This window comes from Carcharhinus amblyrhynchos, chromosome 19 (genome assembly GCF_965287045.1).
Source record: "Carcharhinus amblyrhynchos chromosome 19, sCarAmb.v2.hapA, whole genome shotgun sequence".
Lineage (NCBI taxonomy): Eukaryota > Metazoa > Chordata > Chondrichthyes > Carcharhiniformes > Carcharhinidae > Carcharhinus > Carcharhinus amblyrhynchos.
The window spans coordinates 5,381,129-5,406,292 of NC_137342.1; the positions used below are offsets into that span (position 1 = coordinate 5,381,129).

A 25,164-nucleotide genomic window follows, 5' to 3' on the forward strand; every position below is an offset into this window, starting at 1 on the left:
GCTGACATTTTTAATTTTTTTCCACAGAAGGCAAGAACATGGCACCAATGACATGTATGTCTAATTTTATTATCATAGTATTAGCATGTGTTAGAATAACTGTGTAGATCGTTTTTGATATTGAGCCAGATTATCTACCACTGTTAGAGGGTACGATAACAAAATCGGACAGCTAGAAAAGCGTATCTGACAAATTGAAAATCCTTAAACAGAAAACTATTTTGAATTGAGCTATGGATTGTCATTAAAGGCAATCTCGATCAAGTCACGACAGGTGTGTGAGCTTTGTGCTCCAATAATTGACCAGCCTGTTGAGGTGAGATCCTACTATGCAATTTAGTTCTCCATCAGACCTCTAACTGAAACTTCTCCCATCACAGAAATCTAATTCAAATTCCCTCTGTTCAAACTCCAGTCTACAGCTGTAGAATACTAGATGTAGAGTTGGCATGTTTGTTCTAAATATGACACCTTTTGTGATTTAAGTTTAGAGCATCTATTATTCAGATGTTCAAAAAACTTTTATTAAAAGCAGAATGTCATGCTGTTTGTTCTTTTTAGCCACACTGGGCCGTAAACCTCTTACTACCAAGAGAACAGACTCCAGTTTCCACCAATGTGGCCAGTCAGCTGAATGTATTGGAATAGTAATAAGGAACATTGGAGTGTGTGGGGGAGGAAGGGCAGGGAAGGCACTCCTTCTGGCATTTGTCTATTCTTAGGAAAGTTGAATTAAGCAGTGTTACTGATCATTTTGAAGAAGTCGCGAGTTTTAAATCAATGCAATTTTAAATTTTCATTTTGCTGTCTAAAATTTTAAATTGGTCTCTGGTTGTATTTCTAAATTCCCATTGTGACTACTGCTTAAATTATGGCACGTGATTTTAAACACATTAAAGGAACTATTTCCACCTCAAATGTATTCATCTGCAGTTGCATCAGAATCATAGGATATTAGAATCATAGAATCCCTACTGTACAGAAAGACGCCATTCGGCCCATCGAGTCTGCATTGACCACAATCCCACCCAGGCCCTACCCCCATATCCCTACATATTTACCCACTAATCCCTCTAACCGATGCATCTCAGGATACCAAGGGGTAATTTAGCATGGCCAAGCAACCTAACCCTCACATCTTTGGACTCTTATTCTTGTTGCAATTCTGAGTTGAGTTTAGATTTCCAATGCCTGCTCTGGAACAGTTGCAGGAAAAGTTTGGATTTCTGTTGCTTGATTTTTCTCTCCTATTAGAAAAAAATCTTAATATCACTTCTTCTGATATTTGTAGGTGACCACTTCAAGGGAAAGAAAGGTAACTGGTAGTGTAATTTAGTGTTTCATGTAACAGGTTTAGAATTTCTTCCAAATAATTGCTAGAGACTTCAAGTAAAGTATTGAAATAGGAGTTGGAAGGTATTTATCCAGATTAGTGAGTCAGTGCTGTGTATGTCTGCGAATATGTTTTGCAACAGTGTGTAGAAACAGCACATGAATCAATATCTGCATATTTTAAAATCAACCTTAAATAATCTATTTAACTTGTTTAATTTTTTTTACTCTGGGCTCCTTCATTTGGCAGAGGTGCCAAGACTGGTTAGAAGGTGGAGCAGAGTTTTGTTAAGATAGCCAAAGATGAGACTCTTAGGAGAAATGAAAGAAAATTGAACACCTTTCAATAGAAAAGAGATACTTGAGAAGAGGCTTAATAAGGCATTCGAACTGTCAGCATTCTACATAATAGTCTATATGACGTACAAATGTATTTCCTCTGTTGAAGTGTCAGGACCAGGCATAAATCCAGCAGCATCATTAGAAGGACAGAAGTGAGAGTTTAGGAGAGAGTTCTTTATAGAACATTAAATGCTCTGCTGGTAACAGAGTTCATCATGGTATTAAAATGGAAGTGGATAAATATTTGAAAAAGAATAGCAGAAAAGGCTGGAGGATATAGATTTAGTGGAAGGCTCTTTCAAAGAGACAGAGCCCCAGACATGATGGACCAAATTGCCTCTCCCTGTGATATGCACTCAGTGCAACCACCACAACCAGAATGGTGATTAATTTTTAAGTTTTGTTTTGATTTTCGGTGGATTTTATTTGTAAGTTACAAGTTAAGGTTTATTTTAGCTTGTCAGAACTACAAAACATTTAATGCTCGCTCTCAGTGGAAAGGAGTGGGTTTGTATTCTTATTCCCAATGACTTGGCTGAGTTTCCTGGCTCACCAGATGGAGTAACAATGGACAGGCACATCCAGGTCATGTTCGCTTGAACCACACTTCCCACACTTCCTGTTCACTAATTACAGAACGGAGTTGATGGGAGCCATTGAGAGCGCTATGGAACATATGCATTGTTCTCCTGGCTGAAGCTCTGACTGTTCTGTACCACAACACTTAATTTCAACTGTGACTGAAATTGGCTTTGGCTGCAGTAATTCTCCAAATTATCCTCATCAGTTTGGAATGAACTTCAGTGAAAATGACTCTTGCAAGTATTGAACTAATTGTTTCACTTTAGAATCTGCTTTTCCATTTTTTTTATATACTACTTCTAGAAGATTAAGTTTGTTCTAAAAGTTTTCAATTTTATTGTTCAAGCCAAACTCTGTCTTCTGTTTGGTTTTATCTTGCAGTTGATCCACATCTATGCAGTAGCAATAGAGACAGTGCTGTCAAAGATACTGTGACATTGAAGTGGTGTACCCCACGGACTAATAACGTTGGTGAGTATAAAATATGATCAAACTAGCTGGTGAAAATTGTATTGCCTCCTGTTTTGCCCAGTGAGTTATTAAAGAAACAAAATTACTACTTTTGCCATTTAAATCCATTTCCTTTATACCCAAACACAGGTTTCATTTTGGTAAATTTATTGAATTAGAATGAGCAACATGGTTGACATTAAACCTGCCCATGAAGTGCACTTGAATCTCACCTTCATTTATTGACCAGCTCCCCAAACTCCAGGAAATCTGTGCAGGAGGAGTTAATTTCAAAGCACTGCCAAAACCTCATTTAAATATAATGAAGGACCACACCTTGAGAGTGGGCTAATCTCTGATGCCCTGATTGTACATTGGAAGCAACAGGAAACTGTGAAGGTGCATGTTCATACACCTCATCAAGGGCAGTTTTTCTGGGTAACTCTTCATTGTGGTTTTTCTGAGAGGTTGCTTGCCCTTGTGGGAGAGTCTCGAACTGGAGAATATAATCAGAGTAAGGGGATCACCCATTTAAGACACAGATGAGGAAGAGTTCTTTCTCTGAAGGTTGTGAATCTGTAGAATTCTTTACCGCAGAGGGTTGAAGAGGCTGGATGGTTAACTATGTTCAAGGCTGAGGACATATTTTTAATCAGTAAAGGAATTGCGGGTTATGGGGATAAGATTGGAAAGTGAAGTTGAAGATTACCATATCAGATCAGTCACGATCTCATTGGTGGAGTAGACTTGATGGGCTGAATGTTCTCCCTCTGCTCCTGTGTCTTATGATATTGTAATGGTAATCATTTATATTCTTCTTGACTGTATTAAGCTTGTTTTACCTGAAAAGGCTGAATGCAATGGCTCAATGAGAGGGTGCATCACGTTACTTCTGAACAAGAGTTCAGAACGATTGCTTTCATTTATTAATCCTGTTTTATGAGTTAACATTACTGTAATATAAAACATTTATTTCAGAGTTGCACTATTGCACAGGAGCTTACAGAATATCACCGGTAGATGTAAACAGTAGACCTTCCTCTTGCCTAACAAACTTCTTACTGAATGGTGAGTAACTTTGCTATATTTGGTAGCTGCAGTGTTTTTGTGGAAGTATCTTGGCAAAGCCACAGTATTATGCATTAGGTTGTATGATAAACAGGATGATTTGGATTTTGCTGTGGCAATGTCAACATTTGCCATCAAAATTCCTCCAGAATTAAGTGAAAATCAGAAGTTGATGTCAGTGTGTCCATAAGAGCATGCTATAGAGGTTCCCACAGACTGCTGTCTCCCTTATAATCATGAATTGATAAGAGCTTTTACTCTAACGCTGTTCACCTCACTATGAAAATCCTGGAAAAAGTTGAGTAGTGTTGAATGAGGTGCAAATAGGTTTAATGGTGTATTACATAACTATGAAGTGCTCCTCTGGCCCTGGAAGGCTGATTTTATCTTTGTGGAATGTTAAAGTTCTCCACAATAGTTTAAAATTCCACCTAGAAATATGCTTATTTTTACTTTTTACTATTTTAGCAGTTACACGTTGAATTCGCTACCTGAACATGTAAATTAAAAGCACTGAATTTTAACTTTCTAGTTTGTTCTGTGTAAATATTTCAGTTTGGTTGCCCACCTGTTAGTTGCCATCGTTGCTTTTGCCCTTGATTTGCTGTCAGATTTAAACTGCTGCAGGAAAAGGAGAAACTCCTGTCACAGGGTTTGCTCAATCTTTGTGGACAACTCTTTTCTTCCTTGCTGCAAAATCCAGGCCATTGTCTCATTCTGCTGCACGGTGCACAGTGGTTAGCACTGCTGCTTCACAGCGCCAGAGACCTGGCTTCAGTTCCATGCTTGGGACACTGTCTGTGTGGAGTTTGCATGTTCTCCCCATGTCGGTGAGAGTTTTCTCCTGTTCCTCCTACACCCCAAAGATGGATGGGTGAGGTGGCTTGGTCATGCTAAATTGACCCTTAATGTCCAAAGATGTGTAGGTTACAGGAATTAGCAGAGTAAATGCATGGGGTTACAGTGGGGTGTCCTGGGTAAGATCCTCTACCGGAGAGTCTGTACAGGTTCGATGGACCAAATGGCCTCTTTCTGCACTGTAGGGATTCTATGAAAGCCATTTTCGTCCTCAGAATTGCCTTGCTGATATTGTGATGTACCGAGTATAATTATGAATATTTCTGTGCAAAACTGTTCTTGTGACAAGACCTTAGTTGCCTAAAGGGTTGAAGCTTACCATATTTAATGATTAATTAAGTGGGACATTAATGTATGCATTTGTATCTGTCGATGGCTTAGTGCAGCCATTGTTCCCAGAGCAGCGCCCTGCTATTTATATCCTTCTTACATGTTTATCGTTCATGAAGCCTACCTTTATTGAGATTTCCCAAATGGAGCGTGGATGTAATCCATTTAAAATGAGTGGTTTGCTATTTATACAATTGGAAAACTTGGTGTTTAAGTTCTAAATGTAATACGGATGCTGCAGGGGAGGTGATATCATGCCTGATTGTGAAACTACTGGCAATTGGTTCAGTAACTCACTAGATGCTCTCATGAATGTGATGGTATCTTAACATCACTGCAGTTCTTTGGACAGGAGCCAAGCTACGTGTTCAGATTAGAAGTATTTACTTCAGTGTCTGAAAAGAGAGAAAACATCCCCTTCATCAGAACCTGTATCCTATCTCCCAGTCATTTCTTATTCAATGAACATTAGTCTTTTGAGCTTTTCTTTGTAAGTTCGAGGTGATCTTATTGGAAGATAAGATTCTGAGGAGGTTTGACAGGGTTAGTCACTGAGAGGATGTTTCTCCTCATGGGGAGATCTTGAACAAAGGGGAACACGGTTTCAGGATAAGGGGTCTTCCATATAACACCGAGCTGAGGAGGAATTTCTTCTCTGGGAGCTGTTAATCGTTGGAACTCTGTTTCACAGAGCATTTCAGGCTGGGGCATTGAATAAATTCAAAGCTGAGTTAGACGGACTTTCAATCTACAATGTAGGAAAGTGGAGTTGAGAACACATCAGATCAGATGTCGCTTTTTGAAAGTGAAAATCCCAACTCCTTTTCCCTCCAGTCCCGTTCCTGTGGTAGAATTAATTAGTTTGCTCGTGGAGATGAGATTTTGTTCAAGTGTGAAAAGGAGATGGAACCAATTAATCAAACTTTACACACAAAGTAGTGGATTGATTGTCTTTTCTTTCTCTTCCAGGCAAAGCTACCCAACAGTAGAGTATTGAGGGATGATCTTCCAGTGATAAAGGGGTTTGATGGGAGGGAAACTGTTGCCTCTGGTGGGTCACATAATGTTAAAATTAGACCTGCATCATTCCAGAACTAAATTAGTGAGCAAAGGGTAGCGGACACTCTTAACTCTTTGCCAAAAGGGGTATGGAGTTAGTTGGGCAAATGGGGTTTGAGGTACAGTTTAGCCTGATTTGATTGAATGGTGGAGCAGGCTTGAGTAGCCATATGGCTTAATCCTGGCCTTTATTTTTGGTCTTAGTCTGCAGTTCTCTTGAGAAAGAATGACCCAAAACTCCAAAGTTAGATATCTTTCTGGTTGCACTGCACTCCCTATAGAGTCTTGGCATTCTTCAAGTGTGCTGTCTGGAGCTAGTTGTTAATACTGCTGATTGTCAGCCTGACCAGGATGGATATATGGGGCCTTTGTGTTGGCTGTGGTTCAGTGGGTAGCACTGTTGCTCTGAGTCAGAAGGTTGTGGGTGAACATTCTCCTCCACAGACGTGAGCATAAAATCCAACCTGACACTCCACTACAGTACTGTGGTTGCTACACTGACAGACTTTTCACTGAGAGGTCTGTTCTTTCAGATAACCATAAGAAGGCAGCACGGTGGCACAGTTAGCACTGCTGCCTCACAGCGTCAGGGACCCAGGTTCGATTCTGGCCTTGGGTCACTGTCTACATAGAGTTTGCACGTTCTCCCCATGTCCGCATGGGTTTCCTCCAGATGCTCCGGTTCCCTCCCACACTCTGAAAATGTGCAATTTAGGTGGATTGATCATGCTAAATTGCTGCTTAGTATCCAAAGATGTGTAGATTAGGGGGATTAGTGGAGTAAATATGTGGCATTATGGGGCTAAGGCAGTGGGCGGGCCTGGATAAGATGTGTGTCAGAGTCGGTACAGACTCGATGGGCTGAGTTGCCTAATTATGCATAATGCTCATTCTATGATATGATCCTGAGGTACCACTTTGACAGTGATGAGGGGAGTTCTCCCCAGAAACATCACGTAAAAAATAAACTGGCTGTTTGTGCTTTTGTTGTGTGTCAGAGCTTACTGTGTGCAAATTGGCTGCCACGTTTCCTACATTTCAACTGACGGCACTTCAAAAGTACTTCATTGGCCTAAAGCACTTTGGGATATCTTGGGGTTGTAAAACGATGCTATGTAAATATAAGTCTGCCCATCTTCAATTAATTCTTGATGCTCTGGCCAGTACAACATAAAATAATTCTGTCCTGATAGGCACTTTACACTTCATTAATGAATGCTCACTGCTAACCTCAAGCCTCAGTCCATTAATAGGTACTCTGTGTGGTGTAATCGTACCTTGCAGTTTGATTTGGCCTCTGTCAGAGACTCTCAGTTGGTATTCCTTCTGCTTCCTGCTTTGTTTGCTAGCAGATCTAATCTAACCTTGCATGTCTCGGTTCATACACAGGTGCATCCTGTGCCAACTTTGCCCTTTGTTGTAACACGTACATATTGGTGATATGCATAAAACATTTGCCTATATCTGACTGGAGTTCTTTAACACTTAAACTTTGGTTTGATAATTGCTCAACTAAAAAGCCACCTAAAGTGAGAAGCCGGGATTCTCCCAAAAAAATTCGAAGCTCGCAATGTAGAGGAGAATGGGAGTAAATCCTGCTGTTTTTCTTTAATGATTTCCATAATAAATCTCCATGCATCACAGAGTGCCCCAGCGGGATTCAATCTGTAGATGCCCCCCCCCCACCCCCGATCACCCCTGTGGGCAGTGCCAATGTGACCCTTGGGCAGTGCTTACCTCTGACCTTCCTCCATGGCCTCTCTCCCCTCCAGCAGGGTATTGCCGCCTGTTCCCTGTTGGTGGTTCACCCCGCTGGAGTGAACCACTCCTGGCAGAGGGTGGGGTCGTGCGGGTGAGATGTAATGGGCCCAGAGACTTCAGCCCCAGGCTTATAATCAAATACAGTTGCTGATTTCCATGTTGTAATCAGCTCCGATTACACTGGAAATCTGAGTGCTGGAGACTTATGGAGGCCGTGACGTCCAGCAGGAAGCCATGAAACAGCCTCAGCTGATGGCTCACGGCCGGCTGGGAGAATCGACCCCAGAAAGCCCACCCTCCCTTTGAAAAGCAGAATAGTGCGGACGCTGAAATCAAAACAGAAAATGCTACCAATACTCAGGTTGTGGCAGCATCTGTGGAGCGAAATGGAGTTAATGCTCCAAGCCTCTGACCTTTCACCAGAACCTGTCAAGAGAAATGATAATTGTTTCATTTCACAGGTACTGCCTAAACCACCCACCCTCTTCCTTGGCTGTTAAATCACAATCTTTTCATTTAATTTCACAAATTAAGGCCCTGTTGCTCATCCGTTCCAAAGTCTGAATAATAAGCATGACACATTGCAGTAATCCAATTTAGGAATACCTGTCACCTCAGTGATGTATGAGCAAATCTTTACTATTTGACAGAAACAAAGTTCTTTTGCTCCTTTAGCTTTATTTATTTGTCATAAGTGGGTTTACATTAACGCTGCAATGAAGTTACTGTGAAAATCTCCGAGTTGCCACACTTTGGCGCCTGTTCGGGTACACAGAGGGAGAATTTAGCACGGTCGATGCACCTAACCAGCATGTCTTTTCTGACTTTTAAATAAAGTTGGCTTTTTTCGGTCATTCCTGATCGTACCCAGATATTGTAACTCATGCATCATCTCCAAACTTGTAACTTTGACAACTTTTCTTTGGAGCCAGGTGTTTGTTCCAAGAATCTGAATCTGTGTGTCTCAGTCATTTTGAAATGTTCCAGAGTTGAGCAGGGATTTAGAAGCAACATTTGTGAGATCAGTTTCACAACATTGTCACTATTGCATGATTCTCAATTATTTTTAATTGAAAGGGACACTTAGTAGTGTTATCCAAGTTAAACTCGACTAAACTTTCCAGGTGAATGAAACTAGCATTGCTGGGCTTACCCGGAATGAGAGATGGTCTCCCATGTCCGGAACGTTGAGAAGAAGCACTAATGCTGGCTCTGGCAAAGTCTGGGAGCAAAAGCTATGGCACTGTCTTGTCAGTGGTGTCAAGAAGGAGAAAATTTAAACAAAGGATTTTAGTAATTCCCTACATTAATATATCACTTTTCAATCTCTGATCTTTACTTTTACCCTAAAGATAACAAAAGTAGAGACATCTGTCAAAGCCTTTTGTCTTGCACTCATCAAGACAAATTCATAAGAATACCAATTCTGAAGGGAACAGCAATTTATACTGCATAAGAGTGCTGATTGGTTGGTAAGTGGACTCTGATTTGTTGAGGCTTTGCCATGGAGAATGCACCAGGGAACAGTTAGCTGCCAAGCTTTTGTTTAAATTCAAAGCAGGCAGGTTGACTCTGGCCAAGGCATTGCTATGCGGAATAAACCGGGCGATGGCTACTCCCCAACTTCTATTTAGTAGAAGAAGGCACAAAGTTTCTAGCATGCTTAAGTAATTTTGGTAGCTAACTGTTCCCTGGTGCATTCTCCATGGCAACACCACTACGAATCAGTCAGCACTTGGAGAAAAAAGTCAGAAAATTTCTCCTTTTATCTCCTCCATGTCCCAATCCCGGTACAAGTATCCTGTTAAAAAAACATCAGTTTTTCCCAAACATTTCCCTATGTGATCCTATTTTAACGCCCTAGGCATTGTGATTTGAGAGTGAAATATTTGGTACAGTATGAGTTGTTGAGCGGATATTTGGGGCAGGGTATGTATGGGACTTCAGCTATTGAATGAATGGCAAGGGGTTCAGTTCTCAAATGTAATTAATGTACTTGGATCCTGGTTATTAGAACTCTTGACTAATACAACAGGTTGCATATTATTGATGCAACAGGTCCTTGATTAATAAAAAAAAGTGCAGATTATTCATGTATTTGGACTTGGCCTCCTGAAAATGCATTATGATCTTGATGCAAGGTGACCTGGTTAATTGATGAAATAGGCTTTCTACTAAAATATTGAATACCTACCCTTTTACAGGCCATTTTTCTTTGCAACAGCAACAATCAGGCCTCAACCAAAGTGAGTCCCACTTCGTGGCAGCCATTATTGTTTCAGAAATCTCAATCCCAAAATCTCATTCTGCAGCCCCTTAGTTTGAGGTCTTCTAGCTACAAAGATCTCTCTGCTGATTAGCATACTGTCCAAGTAGTAATCAGGAGATCACACCCCTGCCCCCCCGGTCTCATTCCTAATGCTCCCTTAGCGGGACTCTGCTGTCTTCCTTCCAATGTTGATGTTTTGGAATTGAATCATGATGGCTATTTCTTCCCAATCCATGTTCCTTTCCAGCTGCATTGAGAAATCCCTTACCCTGACAACATGTTGGCAATGCACTCCTCTTTCTTGACCATGATTACAGGGAATACCCTCTGAACAGGGGCCAAATCCTTACTTCAGTCTCGGATAGATTTTGTAACTGTCAGTTACACGTTCCTCCACTTGTTCCTGTCTGTCTTCTCGTGCTGTGACTGTTCTGGAATAAAATACCTAACTATTCCTCTTCTTGCCTTTTATATTTGCGTGTGTCTCAACCATGAACTCCAGCTCAATAACGCTCCAATCTGCGTGTCTTAAGGCTGAGGTATTTCCCACAAGCGTGATTAATGAAGACAGTCTCATTGTCCACAAGTTTCCACATTTTACAGCTTCAACACACTGTCTGTGCTGTCATTATCAAGGACTCATAGAAACTTAGAGAACAGGAAGCCACTTGACTTGTCAGGCCTGTGCTGACTCTTTAATGGGCAGTTGTGTTTATTCCCATATCTCTGTTGTTGGCCCATAACCCAGTAAATTCCTCATTCTCAAAACCCTTGTCTCCAATTTCTTTTTAGAATTATCGATGGAATCTGCTTTTGTACCTTTCAAGGTAGAACATCCTAGATCCTGATGATATGAAGTGAATAGATTTCTCCCCATTCTCTGGATGTTTGACAATTAGTTTAAAATCAAGACATACAAGACATTAGAGACATATAAGATAATGAAGGGGATAGATAGGGTAGAGGTAGAGAGATTCTTCCCACTTAAAAACGATAGCAGGACTAGAGGGCACAGCCTTAAGATGAGGGGAGGGCAGTTTAGATCAGTTGAGGCGGAACTTCTTCACTCAAAGGGTGGTGACTCTCTGGAAGTCTCTGCCCGTTGAAGTGGTGGAGGCTACCTCACTGAATATATTTAAGTCACGGGTAGATAGATTTCTGATAGACAGGGGAATTAAGGGTTATGGGGAGAAAGTGGGAAAGTGGAATTGATCCACTTCAGATCAGCCATGATCTTATTGAATGGCGGGGCAGGCTCGAAGGGCTAGATGGCCTACTCCTGCTCCTATTTCTTATGTTCAGTGACCTCTGGTTGTCAACACACTCAGCTCTCAAATAACTTTTATCAAACCGCTTATCTCAGAAACCTCTTATTAGGTTTCCACTTCTGTTCCATGGAGAACAATCCCAACTATTCCACATCTCTTAACAGAAGTTCCTTATCTCCAGTATTAGGCTGTGTGGTGCCCAGAATTGTCCACAATGTTCCAGCTGAGGCTTAACCAATAATTTATAATTATATTCTGTGCTGAGCTTGTAAATCCAAATAGCCTATATGCTTTTTAGCCACCTTATAAACTTGCCCTGCCATCTTTAAGGATTTGGGTACATGGACACTAAAATTATTTTGCTCAGCTACACTTGTCACAATCATATATATAGCACACTTTTTTTATTTAGCCCTCACAAAGTGCATCACTTTACACTTCTCCATATTGGGTTCCGGCTGCCATTCCAACATGCTTCCTGCAACTAGTGGTGCACTAAGACTTTTGTTTGACTGAGTTATGAACTTGACCATCAAGTCTTGGGCTGGGATTCGAAACTGGAGCTTCTGGCTCACAGACAGGGATGCTATCTACTGCGTTACACAACCTCTTCTCTATCTATCATGTTTCTCCCCAATTCACCATCCTGCCTTCCATTCTGGAGCATATAGCGATTCTCTTCATAATACTTTACACAGTGGACTTCCACATCATCTGCAATTTTAATCCCTGTCGTTAAGAAAAATTGAAAATAGCTTTCCACCCTAAACTGGCCATTGGGAGGACCTGTCAAACCATCTCCTACTCAGTAAAACACCCCTCTGTTTCCTACCACTGACCCAATTCCAGATCCACATCACTACCTAGGGGCAGCACAGTGGTCAGCATTGCTGCCACGCACACCAGGGACCTGGGTTTGATTCCCGGCTTCGGTCACCGTGTGCGGAGTCTGTACGTTTCCCCCCCTTGTCTGCGTGTATTTCCTCCGGATGCTCTGGTTTCCCCCCACAGTCCGAAAGCTGTGCAGGTTAGGTGAATCAGCCGTGCTAAATTGCCCCTGTGCCCGACCAGGCACCAGAGTGTGGCGACAAGAGGTTTTCACAGTAACTTCATTGTAGTGTTAATGCAAGCCTAATTGTGACAATATCGCTGTTGCTTCGCAGTTGTTGGGTCAAAACCCTTGAACTCCCTCCCTAACGGCATTGTGGGTCAACCCAGAACATGTGGACTGCAGCGATTCAAGAAGGCAGCTCACCACCACCTTCTCAAGGGGTAAATAGGGATGGGCAATAAATGCTGGCTAGCCTGTGACGCCCATGTCCCTCGAATGAATAAAAACAACCTAAATTCCATCCTAACCAGCTTCCTGTGTGATATTTTGACCAACGCCTTTCATAAGCAGCAACATCTGCCATTGCTTGATTAACCTTCTCGTTTGTTTATTATTTAAAAGCCCATCTGATTCAATACTTTTCTTTAGGGCATGAAAACTGTCATTCCTACTTAGTCTGACCTGCAAGTGACTTCAGATCCACAGCTGTTTTAAATAAATATTTAGGATGTACCTTTGCAACTTCAGTTACTCTGTGATCTTGCTACACCATGTGGTTGGTTCTTAATTGCTCCCCCCCCCCAATAAAATTGGCGATTGCAAATCCCCAAAGCTAAGCGATAGCCTTCTCGAAGGTGACTAGTTTGCCACTTAGTCTATGGAGGGGACACTGTTTGGTAATGTGCAGCATTGTTCGTCTTTCTACAGGTGCATAATGTTCTGATGCCTGTTAAAGTTTCAGTCACTTTAATCAGATGTGATTTGCCTTTATCAAATCCATGCTGGTTCTCCTTACTTTTCAAAGAAAGTTTATTTTGTTCCTGATAAATAGTTTCCAATTGCCGTTCTTATGCTGACTGGCCAGCGGTTTCCTGGTTGATTCCATCCACTGTTTTGATAATAACAATTCGTAGCAATCCTCCAGTTCTCTGGCACTATTCCCGTATCCAATAACTGAAAGATTGTATCACAGTATCCCTACAGTGCAGAAGGAGGCCATTTGGCCCATCGAGTGTGCACCGACCACAATCCCACCCAGTCCCTATCCCTGTCACCCCACAAGTTTACTGTACTAATCCCCCTGACACTAAGGGGCAATTTTAGCAAAGCCTAACCTGCACATCTTTGGACTGAGGGAGGAAACCACAGTACCCGGAAAAAAACCATGCAGACACGGGAGAGTGTACAAACTCCCCACAGACAGTGACCTAAGCTGGGAATCAAACCCGGGTCCTGGGTGCTGTGAGGCAGCAGTGCTAATTACTGTGCCACTGACCCTTTTGCTGCTTCTATGTTTGCTGCTTTCAGCAAGTTAGGTCCATTCTTTCGGGGCTAGATAACTTCCAGCAATGCTAACCTTTTTAGTCAGCCTTCTCTCTGCTTTATTATGATCCTGTCCATACTTGTCTGTCCTCTGTCAGTATCAAATTCACATCATTTACTTCCTTTGGCAAGACAGATGCACAGTACTTGTTTAACACTGCACCATGTCCTCTGAAGATTTCTCTTTTGCTCCCTAATAGGCCAAACCTTTTCCCTCGCTGACCACTTGTACTCTTTAAGCTTGTGAAATGTTTTGGCGTTCAGTTTAATTTTGTCTGATTATCTTCTGCATTTAGTTTTTTAATCTTTGACGTCAGCTGATGTTGTCTATGCCATCGCAGGGAGGTGATGGCCTAGTGGTGTTATCGCTAGACTATTAATCCAGAAACCCAGTTAACGTAGTAGGACACGGGTTCGAATCCTGCCGCTGTAGGTGGTGGAATTTGAATTCAATTTAAAAAAATCTGGAATTAAGAATCTGCTGATGACCCTAAAACCATTGTCGATTGTCGGAAAAACCCATCTGGTTCATTAATGTCCTTTAGGGAAGGAAATCTGCTGTCCTTACCTGGTCTGGCCGACATGTGACTCCAGGGTTACAGCAATGTGGTTGACTCTCAAATGCTCTTCAAAAGGGGGTGGGTAATAAATGCTGACCAACCATCAATGCCCATGTCCCACAAATGAATAAAAAAAATCTATAATTCTAATTGAGTTATGACTTCAATTGTTTATTATATTCGGCTGCTCATAAATGTGTTTATTTCATATTGCTTCATTTATTTTTGAAGTTCCTTAGGTCCTTAATCTCCTGTTTAATTAAAATAATCAGATACTTCGGTTTTATTTCTAGTATCCAGTGTTGTGATTTTTTTTCGAATTCCTCCCTCAATCTGCAGTGGACTTATTGTTTGCATCTGTGCATTGAAGAAGAGGAAATAATGAATTGTACATTCTTCTGAACATTGTAATAAGACTGGCCTTAAAAGCAACAGGTGCAAGCAATTGTTTTTTTTCCATAATTTTTGGTAAATCCCTGTTTCTGCCCATAACAAAGCAGTGTGTTTCTTGTGTGTTATTGTTTTGTTTCTGAGGTACCTCAGTTCAAGTTGAGGCCAGCTCTGGGATTCAAGTCCGCTCTTATCTGTGTGAATAACATTAATCACTAGATAAGTCGAGCTGATATCAATTCTTATCTGAAACTGTAGAGCCCAGGTTCTTCTGCGTTGCACATAGAGCCCCACTTGTGCAATGTATGACACAAGTTTATTACAACATCAGCTGCCTGTGCAATCTCCTCGGCCTATAGTCTGCTTCTTTGTGAACCAACTTCAGCTTGGTCTACTTGCACTCCTGGAAAAGAAACAGCTGCATTTCTATTGCACCTTTTAAAAACTCAGCGTGTTCCAAAGTGCAAGGTAGCCAGTGAAGTACTTTTAAACTGGGGTCAGAGTTGTGATGTAGCAATGTAGGAAACTAACGTTCAATTTGCAACAAAAAAAATGATGTTTATGTCCTTTTGTATACATCAGGTCGATCAGTTTTGTTGGAACAGCCTCGTAAGTCAGGTTCCAAAGTGATTAGTCACATGCTTTGCAGCCACGGTGGTGAGATTTTCCTGCATGTTTTAAGCAGTGTTCGCTCCATTCTGGAGGACCCCCCATCGATTAGTGAAGGGTGTGGAGGAAGGGTTACTGATTACAGGATTACGGTTAGTCACTTTGCAAAAATATATATCTTTATAATTGATTTGCTTTTATGTCCTGATGTCAAATGTTAGTGTCAGTGTGGACTGCTTGCTTAAAACCTAAATTAGCAATGTACAACTAGAAAATCAGTGTTTAAATAAATGCATACTAATTCTTTCACAAAAATAACCTTTAGTAATAGTAACAAAGAAACCTAAACTTTCCAGCTTTGAAGCTGACTACCTGTATCTTGTAAACAAATTCTAGTCCAACATTGATTGATTTTGATGGTTTTTGTCAGAGCTTTGAATCCTATAAAGGAATTTTCTAATGGCACATGGAGAAATACTGCAATTGAAGATAATACTTTGTGCTGTAGTTACGTCAGCTGTTTGGAAAATTGATGCCGAATCATTTGATCTGTATTTTTGAGTGTGACTGCACAATGACAGCCTGAGATTTACTTGAGGTTCCATTCAAACCAGAGTCGTGTTTTTAATTGGACAGCTTTACATAAGTGCCTGCAGACCTACCAAAATGATGCACAGAAAAATGTCCTACAGGTTCATATGGGTGGCACAGTGGCTAGCGCTGCTGCCTCACAGCGCTAGGAAGCCGAGTTCAATTCCAACCTCAGATTATTGTCTGTGTAGAGTTTGCACGTTCTTCCTGTGTCTGCGTGGGTTTCCTCCCACACTCCAAAGATGTGCAGGTTAGCTTGATTGGCTATGCTAAATTGACCCTTAGGAGTTTAGCAGGGTTACGGAGATACGGCTGAGGTGGAATTATTGTTGGTGCAGGCTGAATGGGTAAAAGGGCCTCTTTCTGCATGGTTGCGATGCTTTATGCATTATGTAGGTGATGGATAAGAAAATGCATCCTGATCCTCTTTGGAAATTAAAAGGAGATCAGATTAGCCCTGATGTTTTTTCTTTATTATTTCATGGGATGTGGATGTCACTGGACAGCAATTGTTATCCATTCCTAATTGCCCCTGAAGAGAGTGGCTTGCTGGGCCATTTCAGAGAGCGTTATACAAGTCAACCACATTACTGTGGATCTGGAGTCACATGTAGGCCATACCGAGTAAGGAAGGCAGATTTCCTTCCCTAAAAGGCTTTAGTGAATCAGTTGGGTTTTTACAACAATCAAATGATAGTCTCATGGTCACCATTACTGAATTTAAATTCCACCAGCTCCTTAGTGAAATTCGAAGCTGTAGCTTTTGATCTTAGCCTGGTGCTCTGGATTACTAGTACAGTGACATTGCCACTTTTTCTTCTAAAGTATATCCTATGTTGTACTAAAATACTTTTGCTAACTTCTGAAGGGAGGGATGGTCATGTTTGCTGTTCCTGTACTGAAGTGTAGACTCTGGTGGGGGTATAGCTACGTGGGCACTTTCTCGTGCCTTGATCAAAAGCCATCCTTCTCATGTGAGCTCAGACATTATGCTTCAGTAGGAATTTGATTCCGTTCCCACTCTTTCCTCTCTTTGCCTAATCACTAGACCTTTTCAGCGGGAATTGTCAAGGAATTGGAGCCCTGACTGATTTTTCTCCCTTAGGCTGGGGACCGTATGACCGGTTGTTAAGCCCCTTTGTTCCTCAGCTGACTTGACACAAAACCAGAATTGGACTTGGAACTCCTGACTTGGCTCCGTTACACCTTAATGTTAACAACCGACCCATTCATTCTGCACTCATTCGTTGTTAGATTTTGGATTTTGAGCAAGATAATTATGAAAAAAAAATATATTGGCAAAGCTTTTCATCTTGCACTCATCAGGTCAATTGCAACAATACTAATGATGGGGAAAACATGTTTATACTGCGTGAAATGAGGGGGCTTGGCAGTTAATTGTCAGTCACTGGGGCATTCTCCATGACAATGCCTCTACCAGCCAGGGCCCACTTGGCAATCAGTCAGAACTCTATTCTCATACAGTATAAAGTATTTGCTTCCACTGACATTGGTATTCTTGTGTTTGTGCTAATGTGTGCAAATTAAAATGTCTTTTTTCAGCAACACTCCAGTTTTGTACTACCAAACAAATACTTTGTCTAAGAAATGTGCAGTATAATATGGACAAGGAGAAAACGGACAGATCAGTTTATTATTGCTATTTCACATCCTCAATTGGCAAATTAAATGCTCTGTCGGCTTTTAATATAGATGTTTCGAATTATTTAAGTAGAATCAGTTGTTAGTCTTGGTAAAATTTGATACCTGCCTATCCTCCATTTTGCGATAAGGATCAGATGCCAAAATTACTTCACTTAAAATTAGAATTTATCAGTTTGAGAAGATGTACCACAAAAAAGTAGTTTGGGCCTGTATCACAACCAGTGTTCAAGGTTCATAGTTCTGTTCCTTTTTGTTTTGTTAGGACTTTGGTGAGTTTATGAGAGAGAACCGTTTGACGCCGGTAGCAGAAAGGGGATACATGATGGATGCAAGTATGGAACTACCATTGGAGAGAGCAAAGTCCCAGCTCGAGAGACATACACGTTACTGGCCAATGATTATATCACAAACTACAATCTTCAACATGCAAGCTGTAAGAAAACTTAATTATTGATTCATATGTAACTTTCTCAAGTTGAGCCTGCAGATGGGACCTCATCCTCAAGTGTTGGGATTAATGTCCACCATGTTTACCGTACACCTTTCAAAGCATGGAGGGATAGTGCTATTGAACATTTTTGGTTGTGGTCTAATATTTACAATTTCAGCACGTGATCTTTTAGGTAAATACAGCCCATAACTTCAGAAAGAAAATTTTGCCATCCTTCATTGTGTACTGTGTGCATTAAAACTATCTTCCAACTATTAGAAGCTAAGGTAGTCAAACATTCACCAGACTAAGAGCATTTCCTTGCAATATAGAATCACTTCTCCACTCTGATTTGAGCAGTATTTTGTGTTAAATGTCACACAAACAATAAGAGCTTGAATGTTCCTTTAAAGTTCTTTATAATGTTGTTTGCCTGTGGGCATTGATGATCACCTGACTACACAAATGGCAGGAATGATATTTCGAGAGAGTCAGGGCAGGAATAGGAGAAAGGGGGGGAAAAAGAACTCTTTATTTCACAGAAGAGATCATCCTGCTCAAATATACCCAATGAAGAGAACTTTAACATTTTTACTAAGTTAAGATTTACTTTGACAGCAATTTATTTAGGAAGAATTCCATTTTATTTCAAGAAGTACTATCCATTGTTGAGTCAGTATTTTGGCCTGGGGTAACTATACTAAAACAGGGAATGGGGAGAATGATGAGACATTTGAATCTCTGTTCGTAGACCTGCCATATTCTCTACCATTGCCTCACTTGGCAAATTAAATTTCTGTAAATCAAAGAACAAATGTTCTCTGTGAAAGTCCCTACAGGTGTTAGTAAGATTATTTGGGTGGCAGAAAAATCACCTGGCCTTAATTTAGATTCATACTCTAAATTGTTCAATATAAAGAATGATTGTATTTTCTAGGTTATTCCAGCAGCGAATACACATTACTGTGCATGTATAGTACAGCATTTCAATGTTTGTATTGTTTTTTCCGGGTGAACCGTGTCTGAAAGACTTGACTCCGGCTTTAACTGATTCCCACGGGAACCTGTGATTCACTTAGTCATTTCACTTAAAGTTATGATTTCCGAGAACATAATTTAGATGTTAATGCTATATTCTGTGGCTGATGGGATGCAGATTTGTTAGTAAATATGTTGTGGGGTAATTTCTGTTGTGGCCATGCTTGTTATTCATGACTATAAATATCTCTAGAGAACTGGTGCAGTTTTATATTTAAATGAAAGACATAGGAGCACATTAAAACCTCCAGCAATTCTACTTTTCATAAGCTGAAAGTGACGTGGCAGGTGTCTCTTAACCTCTCTGCAGTGGGAGTGTGGGGGGGAAAAGTAGTGTGTATTACTGTTCAAGAACATAAGTAGGCTTGTATTTACAGTGTTCTGTTAAATTTCTCAAAACGACAGTGATGAGATGCATGAGCAGTTGGTGTTTGGAGGAATGCTGGGAGAATTCCCTTCTTAAGTAATCCAATTGAATTGAGTCCAATTCCGGTCCAATCCAATCCGGTCTATGAGTCCAATCACCGGAAGAGGGTGAACAAGGCCTTGGTTAAGATCAGTACCGTTGACGATGCAATGCTCTCTTGGTCCTTCAAGAGGAAATCTACTTAAGTTTTGTACGAAGGCCCTGAAGAAAGGGCTGGAATTAGGAATGGTTAACTTGGGTGTCATTGGCAGCATACATTTCATGATGTAACACACCAAGAAATCAACTGTTGAAATTTATTAAAGACAGTCTGGACCAACATGGCCGGGTTTCAATTTCTAACCTATTCATTGCTTTTCTGATTTGTTAAACGGTCTCACTTTCTATACGGCAGCATGATCCACAGTGGATTCCTGGCTAAAGCAAGTTGAAAAATTTGGGGGGGTGGGGTAAAGGAAACTATGCTTGCAGCTTTTACTCCCCCCAAAATGTCCAGAGCTGTCAGATGCCTAGCTGTTCAGCTTACTCACTCCCTCTCGCTGTTTTATTTGACACCCAGGTTGTTCCTTTAGCTAGTCTCATTGTGAAGGAGAGCCTAACTGATGACGACGTTCTAAACTGTCAAAAAACGATCTACAACCTAGTAGATATGGAGAGAAAAAATGATCACTTACCCATTTCAACGGTTGGCACCAGAGGCAAAGGATCCAAAAGGTAAAAAAGTTTCCTTTAAGAACCCTTTAATTATTCAATACAGGATTACTGCAATCTGTCAGATGTACCTGTGTCCAGCAGTGAACCTGGCACCTGTTTCATTGCTCAGAAGGAACTTGTGTTCAGCTGCCTGTGGGCAACTCTGGAGTTCCTTCCTTAACCCTCCCCATCTCTCTGCTGACTTCCTTTAAGACACTCCCTAAAACCCACCTCTTTGACAAAGCTTTTAATTGTTGCCTTAATTTTCCCTGTAGTAACTGTAATATTTTTTAAGATGCTCCTGTGAAGTGCCTTGAGATGTCATATTACATTAATGGCATTAATTCAGTACAAGTTGTTAATATTTTCTCTCACAACTGATATCTGTATCATCCATACTTTGTGCATGCCACCTGTCCTGAGAAAACTCTGTTTCTCTATACCAACATTTGGACATCATGCCCTAGGCATTTGCAGTTATGTTCTCTTTATTTTACTTTGTTGCTACCAACAGGAGGTACAGTGGTTAGCATTGCTACCTCACAGTGCCAGGGTCCTGACTTCAATTCTTGGCTTGGGGTCACTGCCTCTGGGGAGTCTGTGCATTCTCTCCGTGTCTGCATGGGTTTCCTCCGGATGTTCCAGTTTCCTTCCAAAGTCTGAAAGTCGTGTTGGTTCGGTGTATTGGGCATGGTAAATTCTCCCTCAGTGTACCCGAACAGGTGCCAGAGTGTGGCGACTAGAGAGGATTTTCACAATATCTTCGTTGCAGTGTTAATATAAGCCTACTTGTGACACTGACCAATAAAAACATAAACTTATTCTGTTGTGGAATTTTCCTTTGGCTTTTGTCTGCTACCCTTTTTTAAGAATGTGAATAATCTGCAATTCACTCCAGCTTGGCTGATTCTGATTTTTATCAGCTCAGTTATCTTTGGGAATTTTGTGCATGTCCACCTTGATGGACCTCCATCCCAGAGCTCAGTGCTCCAATGTTTTTAAGCTTTCATGCTACTACTATTTGAATCTCTACAATTCTCTTATTTATTGATTGTTTTGTTTAACAACGAATACAGATATATACTTTAATTATCTTTTGAGGTACCAGTTAGTATGGCATTGGCAGTAGTATAGGCCAGTGAGTTGGAGGTGGGGCAGGACTTGCTGCAAACAATGTCTATTCTGTGCTATGAAGCTGATTTAAAAACAGAATTATTTCTCTAGCAAAATTCAGTGAGTGGCAGTTAGTTACATAATACAAACTAATCAACAACACAGTTTCTGGGTGCAGTTGGTGGGGAAGTTAGCTCATCAACTCCAGTCATTCTGATTGAGATTTGCATTGTCATTATACGATCCCTGAAGTGTTATACAAGCATAAGTTATAAATGGTGGACATGGATTACACATTCAGTAGCATCTCTAGACATCAGAGCTGGTAAAAGGCAGTGTATGTACAGCCTGTGCAGGGTTACGTGTGTTCAACCAGAAGGTAAAAATGTACTGATAATGGGTCACGCCACCATGGGCACTCTGCCAAGATTAAATGGCAGCAGTTTTTTTTTTAAACTTTTAGCCAGTAACAATGGCGTGTGCTTCTAATTCTTTCCTTTGTAGAGATGAACAGTACCGAATAATGTGGAATGAGCTGGAAACCTTGGTCAGGGCCCACTTAAACAACTCCGAGAAGCACCAGCGTGTGCTGGAATGTCTGCTGGCTTGCCGGAGCAAGCCACCTGAAGAAGAGGAGCGCAAAAAGAGCCGGAGGAAGAGAGAAGATAAAGAAGATAAATCTGAAAAAGTAGTGAAAGATTACGAGCCAGAGAAATCCTGGCAAGATTCTGAGCGGTGAGTACACTATTGTTAAAATGGAGAGGTCATTGATGTCGATTAAGTGTTCCCTTGCCAAGAGGAGGAAAGGATGGGAGGAGCACTGAAGGAAATTAATCTTTAACTGACGACATTTTGGTTTTGTTTATTTAAAAAAAAGCTTCCATTTTATGCCTGCCAAATCAGTCTCCGGGTAGGATGTTCTTCCTTCAACCAACTGCATCAATTAAAGGGGACAAATGGGCAATTGAGCACCTCCCTGGAGCCAGTAAACAGTGTTACAGGCTGGGAATGGAGACTTCACACGCACAGAACGAAGTGTTCCATAGTAGGGCTATCCATAGTTCAGCACTGACTGACAAAGCCACTCCCACGTGTGGCTCAAGCTGGCTGCTGCTTGGAGAAGAATGGGTTATGATACTTTAGGGACACTATGAGCTGGAACTAAGATCCCCTGGTGACAGTGTCAAAATATCTGTTAGCTGATGGTGAGATCTCCTGTGGAGTGATGCTGATTGAGAGAGCTTAATCCTGTTTTTGAGTGCTGAAGACACAGACTGTTTCCTCTGCCTTGCCTTGTCTCGATTTTAAAATTCACCCCTACTGGTACCCATGCCCTCAGCCGCCAAGCCCTCAGGCTGTGAAAATCCCTCCATAAACCTCACTGTCTCAACCTCATTTTCCTCCTTTTGAAACCTAAATCTATAGCCATCTGACCTAAAATCTCCTTATTTGGCCCCGTGTCAAATTTTATTTTGTCATTGTTATTGTCAGCTGTCCCTCGATTCACAGATAACTTCAGTACCTGTCCTGGGTTTTCATGTGACAGTACAGGCTGATTCTCAACCCACAGATGTTCAGAGAGGTGGGCAGGACACCCCATGGCGAGAGTCCAGGATTTGCTTCCTTTCCTTCTCTCTCACTTCAATGCCTTTTCGTTAAATCGCTGTGACTCAAATCACCGATGCAGCTTGACGGACAGGTTGTCATCCATCTTGAACCACCTGCAGCGAGCTGCTCCCAGTCATTAATATCAATGCTGCTCTGCTTCAGAGGGGGACCTTCACAGTGTACTTGAAGCATTTTTTTGCCCTCCCCCAGAATGCTGGCCACTGGAGAGTTGGGAAAGTAGGATGAGGCAGGCGGCCAGTCTTGAGCCATACAGCCACAGTGCCCAGCCCATCAAAGCAGATCCTGCAGGAGTTTCACTGGAATGCTCGTGGAGCTGGCTTCAGGAAAGACATTGGAATTTGTATGTTGGTTTTGCCATCATCAAGATGACTCGGGGACATTGATGAAATTTCTTTCACATTCTGTAACCGATACACAGCCCAGGTCTCACTACAGTACTGGAGTGTGGTGAAGACACTGGTCTGTATACTCGGATCTTTGTTGACTCATGGAAGCACTTATTTGTCAAACATTTTCTGTTGTAGTTTGCAGATGGCTGAGCTAGTGCAGATATTGGATTTCTTCGCCTTTTGAAAGGGATAGTTGCCAGGGTTTGGAAAGTGCCCAGCATATTCCAGAGCAGCATCTGGGCAGGATGGAATATTTGACTAATCAGGTCTGGGTTGATATGAACTTTGTTTTAGTAATATTCAAGGGCAGGCTGTGTTTCTTGTGTAGAGAACTGAAGAGATTGGGGGAGGCTTGCAAATGTGGTGCAGTGTGGGCATTCACATCACAGTCACTCCCACAGGATTATACAATCCCTACAGTGCAGAATGAAGCCATTCGGCCCATTGAGTCCACACCAACACTCTGACGAAGCATCCTGCACAACCTAGATCATTTATATCTACGGAGATCAGTATAGTTTTGGCACAGAGGTGACCGAGGTTAAAGAGTATTTCACCTTGGCTTAATTTAAGACTGACAGTGTCGGATAGTTTATCTCTGTGGTGCGTGATCACTGGCGGGTAGATTGTAAATACTATAAGGAGCTATCTCACAGCCTTGCTAGACCCCAGTCTGGAGTTTGGTGGAGATCTTCCACTCAGGGTGGTTACAGTCATATCATTGTGAAGCAGTTACAGGATTGCAATGCAGTTTCTCGGATATCCACGGTGTCTTACAGTTCACTGAGCCAAATGCTTTGGTTGCGTTGATGACTCAGTTCCCACTGATGTTCTCGACATTTTTCTTGTTTTATAAGTCCCCTGAGAAGTGCCTTGGAAGGTTTTACTGCATGAAGTAAATGCAAGTCGCTGTCAACAACATCTGCTTGCAGATAGAAACACAGCAGGAGATGTACCTCGACAGTTACTTACATTTGTGCTGTGCAGAATCAGCTTCTTTCTTTCCACTGCTTTTAGTCAGTCAGGGAGGACCTGTAGGATGTGTTTGTCAATGCATATCCTGCTGTGTAAATGACCCATGTTTAAATCAGGCCCTGAATAAAATTCACAATGTAAATTATTTACTGCACAGTTCCTGCCAAAATCCAGAGCTGTTGCTTACAATGTGTTAGCGTGCTGAGTATTTTAGGTAGGATTGAGCATGCGGCTTGTTCTTGCAGTTACCCATTGGACTTCTTGCTACAGAGCCACACAGGAAATTGAGCAGGGGAAAGCTGACTGATCTCTATGGATAGCCTTGGTATGGAAACACAACGTCCTGAGTGTGACCATTCTGCAAAATACAACTATCGTGTAAAATACTCCTCGAAAAAAGTACGAGTATTATAGATTGCTGAGTTCCAGCAACATGTCCCTCATACCTGATTAGTACAGGATAGTTGATATGTGGTCAGTGATGTGGAGGTCAGCAGTGTACTTCTAAGTATACACTGTTCAATATGTGTAATGGACAAAAGTGCTAACACTCCCACAGTAAGCTGTGGGGGCTGTACTGTTTTAGGGAAATTAGTGTTATGTTGCAAAATCAAAGTCCTAAAACAGTGATCACGGTGCATTGGTTTACTTTTCCCCTCAACATCTCACTCCCACTGGTCTTCACAAGTTATCAACAGCAGGGTAGAACCTCCATCAGGATATCCTCCCGTATCAGGATACGCTTGTGAGCTTCTTGACGAGAGACATGTCGAGGGTGTCACAGCCTAGTGGGTGTGCTACTGGTCTGAAAATCCAAAAGCTGTTGGTATAAATCTTGGCATAGGAAATGCAAAATTGAATTGAACTAGTCTGGTAATTTGTGGGCAAGCATCAGTGGGGAAAATAGTCAAAAATGTTGCTGCTTAGTTGTTTAAAAACCTCACTGGTTCACAGATCTCCTT

General features: G+C 41.5%; 1 protein-coding gene across 2 annotated transcripts in view; it reads left to right on the forward strand.

Annotated features, from left to right (window-relative positions):
- Nucleotides 1-25,164, forward strand: part of ints13 (integrator complex subunit 13) — a 54,264-nt gene that overhangs the window by 26,483 nt on the left and 2,617 nt on the right. For both annotated transcript variants that reach the window (XM_080207179.1, XM_080207180.1), the window contains 7 exons: nucleotides 28-54; nucleotides 2,638-2,727; nucleotides 3,685-3,774; nucleotides 15,226-15,404; nucleotides 17,771-17,941; nucleotides 19,963-20,117; nucleotides 21,714-21,944. In XM_080207179.1, coding sequence (XP_080063305.1) covers nucleotides 28-54; nucleotides 2,638-2,727; nucleotides 3,685-3,774; nucleotides 15,226-15,404; nucleotides 17,771-17,941; nucleotides 19,963-20,117; nucleotides 21,714-21,944 — 943 coding nt within the window. The remainder of the gene's footprint in view (nucleotides 1-27; nucleotides 55-2,637; nucleotides 2,728-3,684; nucleotides 3,775-15,225; nucleotides 15,405-17,770; nucleotides 17,942-19,962; nucleotides 20,118-21,713; nucleotides 21,945-25,164) is intronic.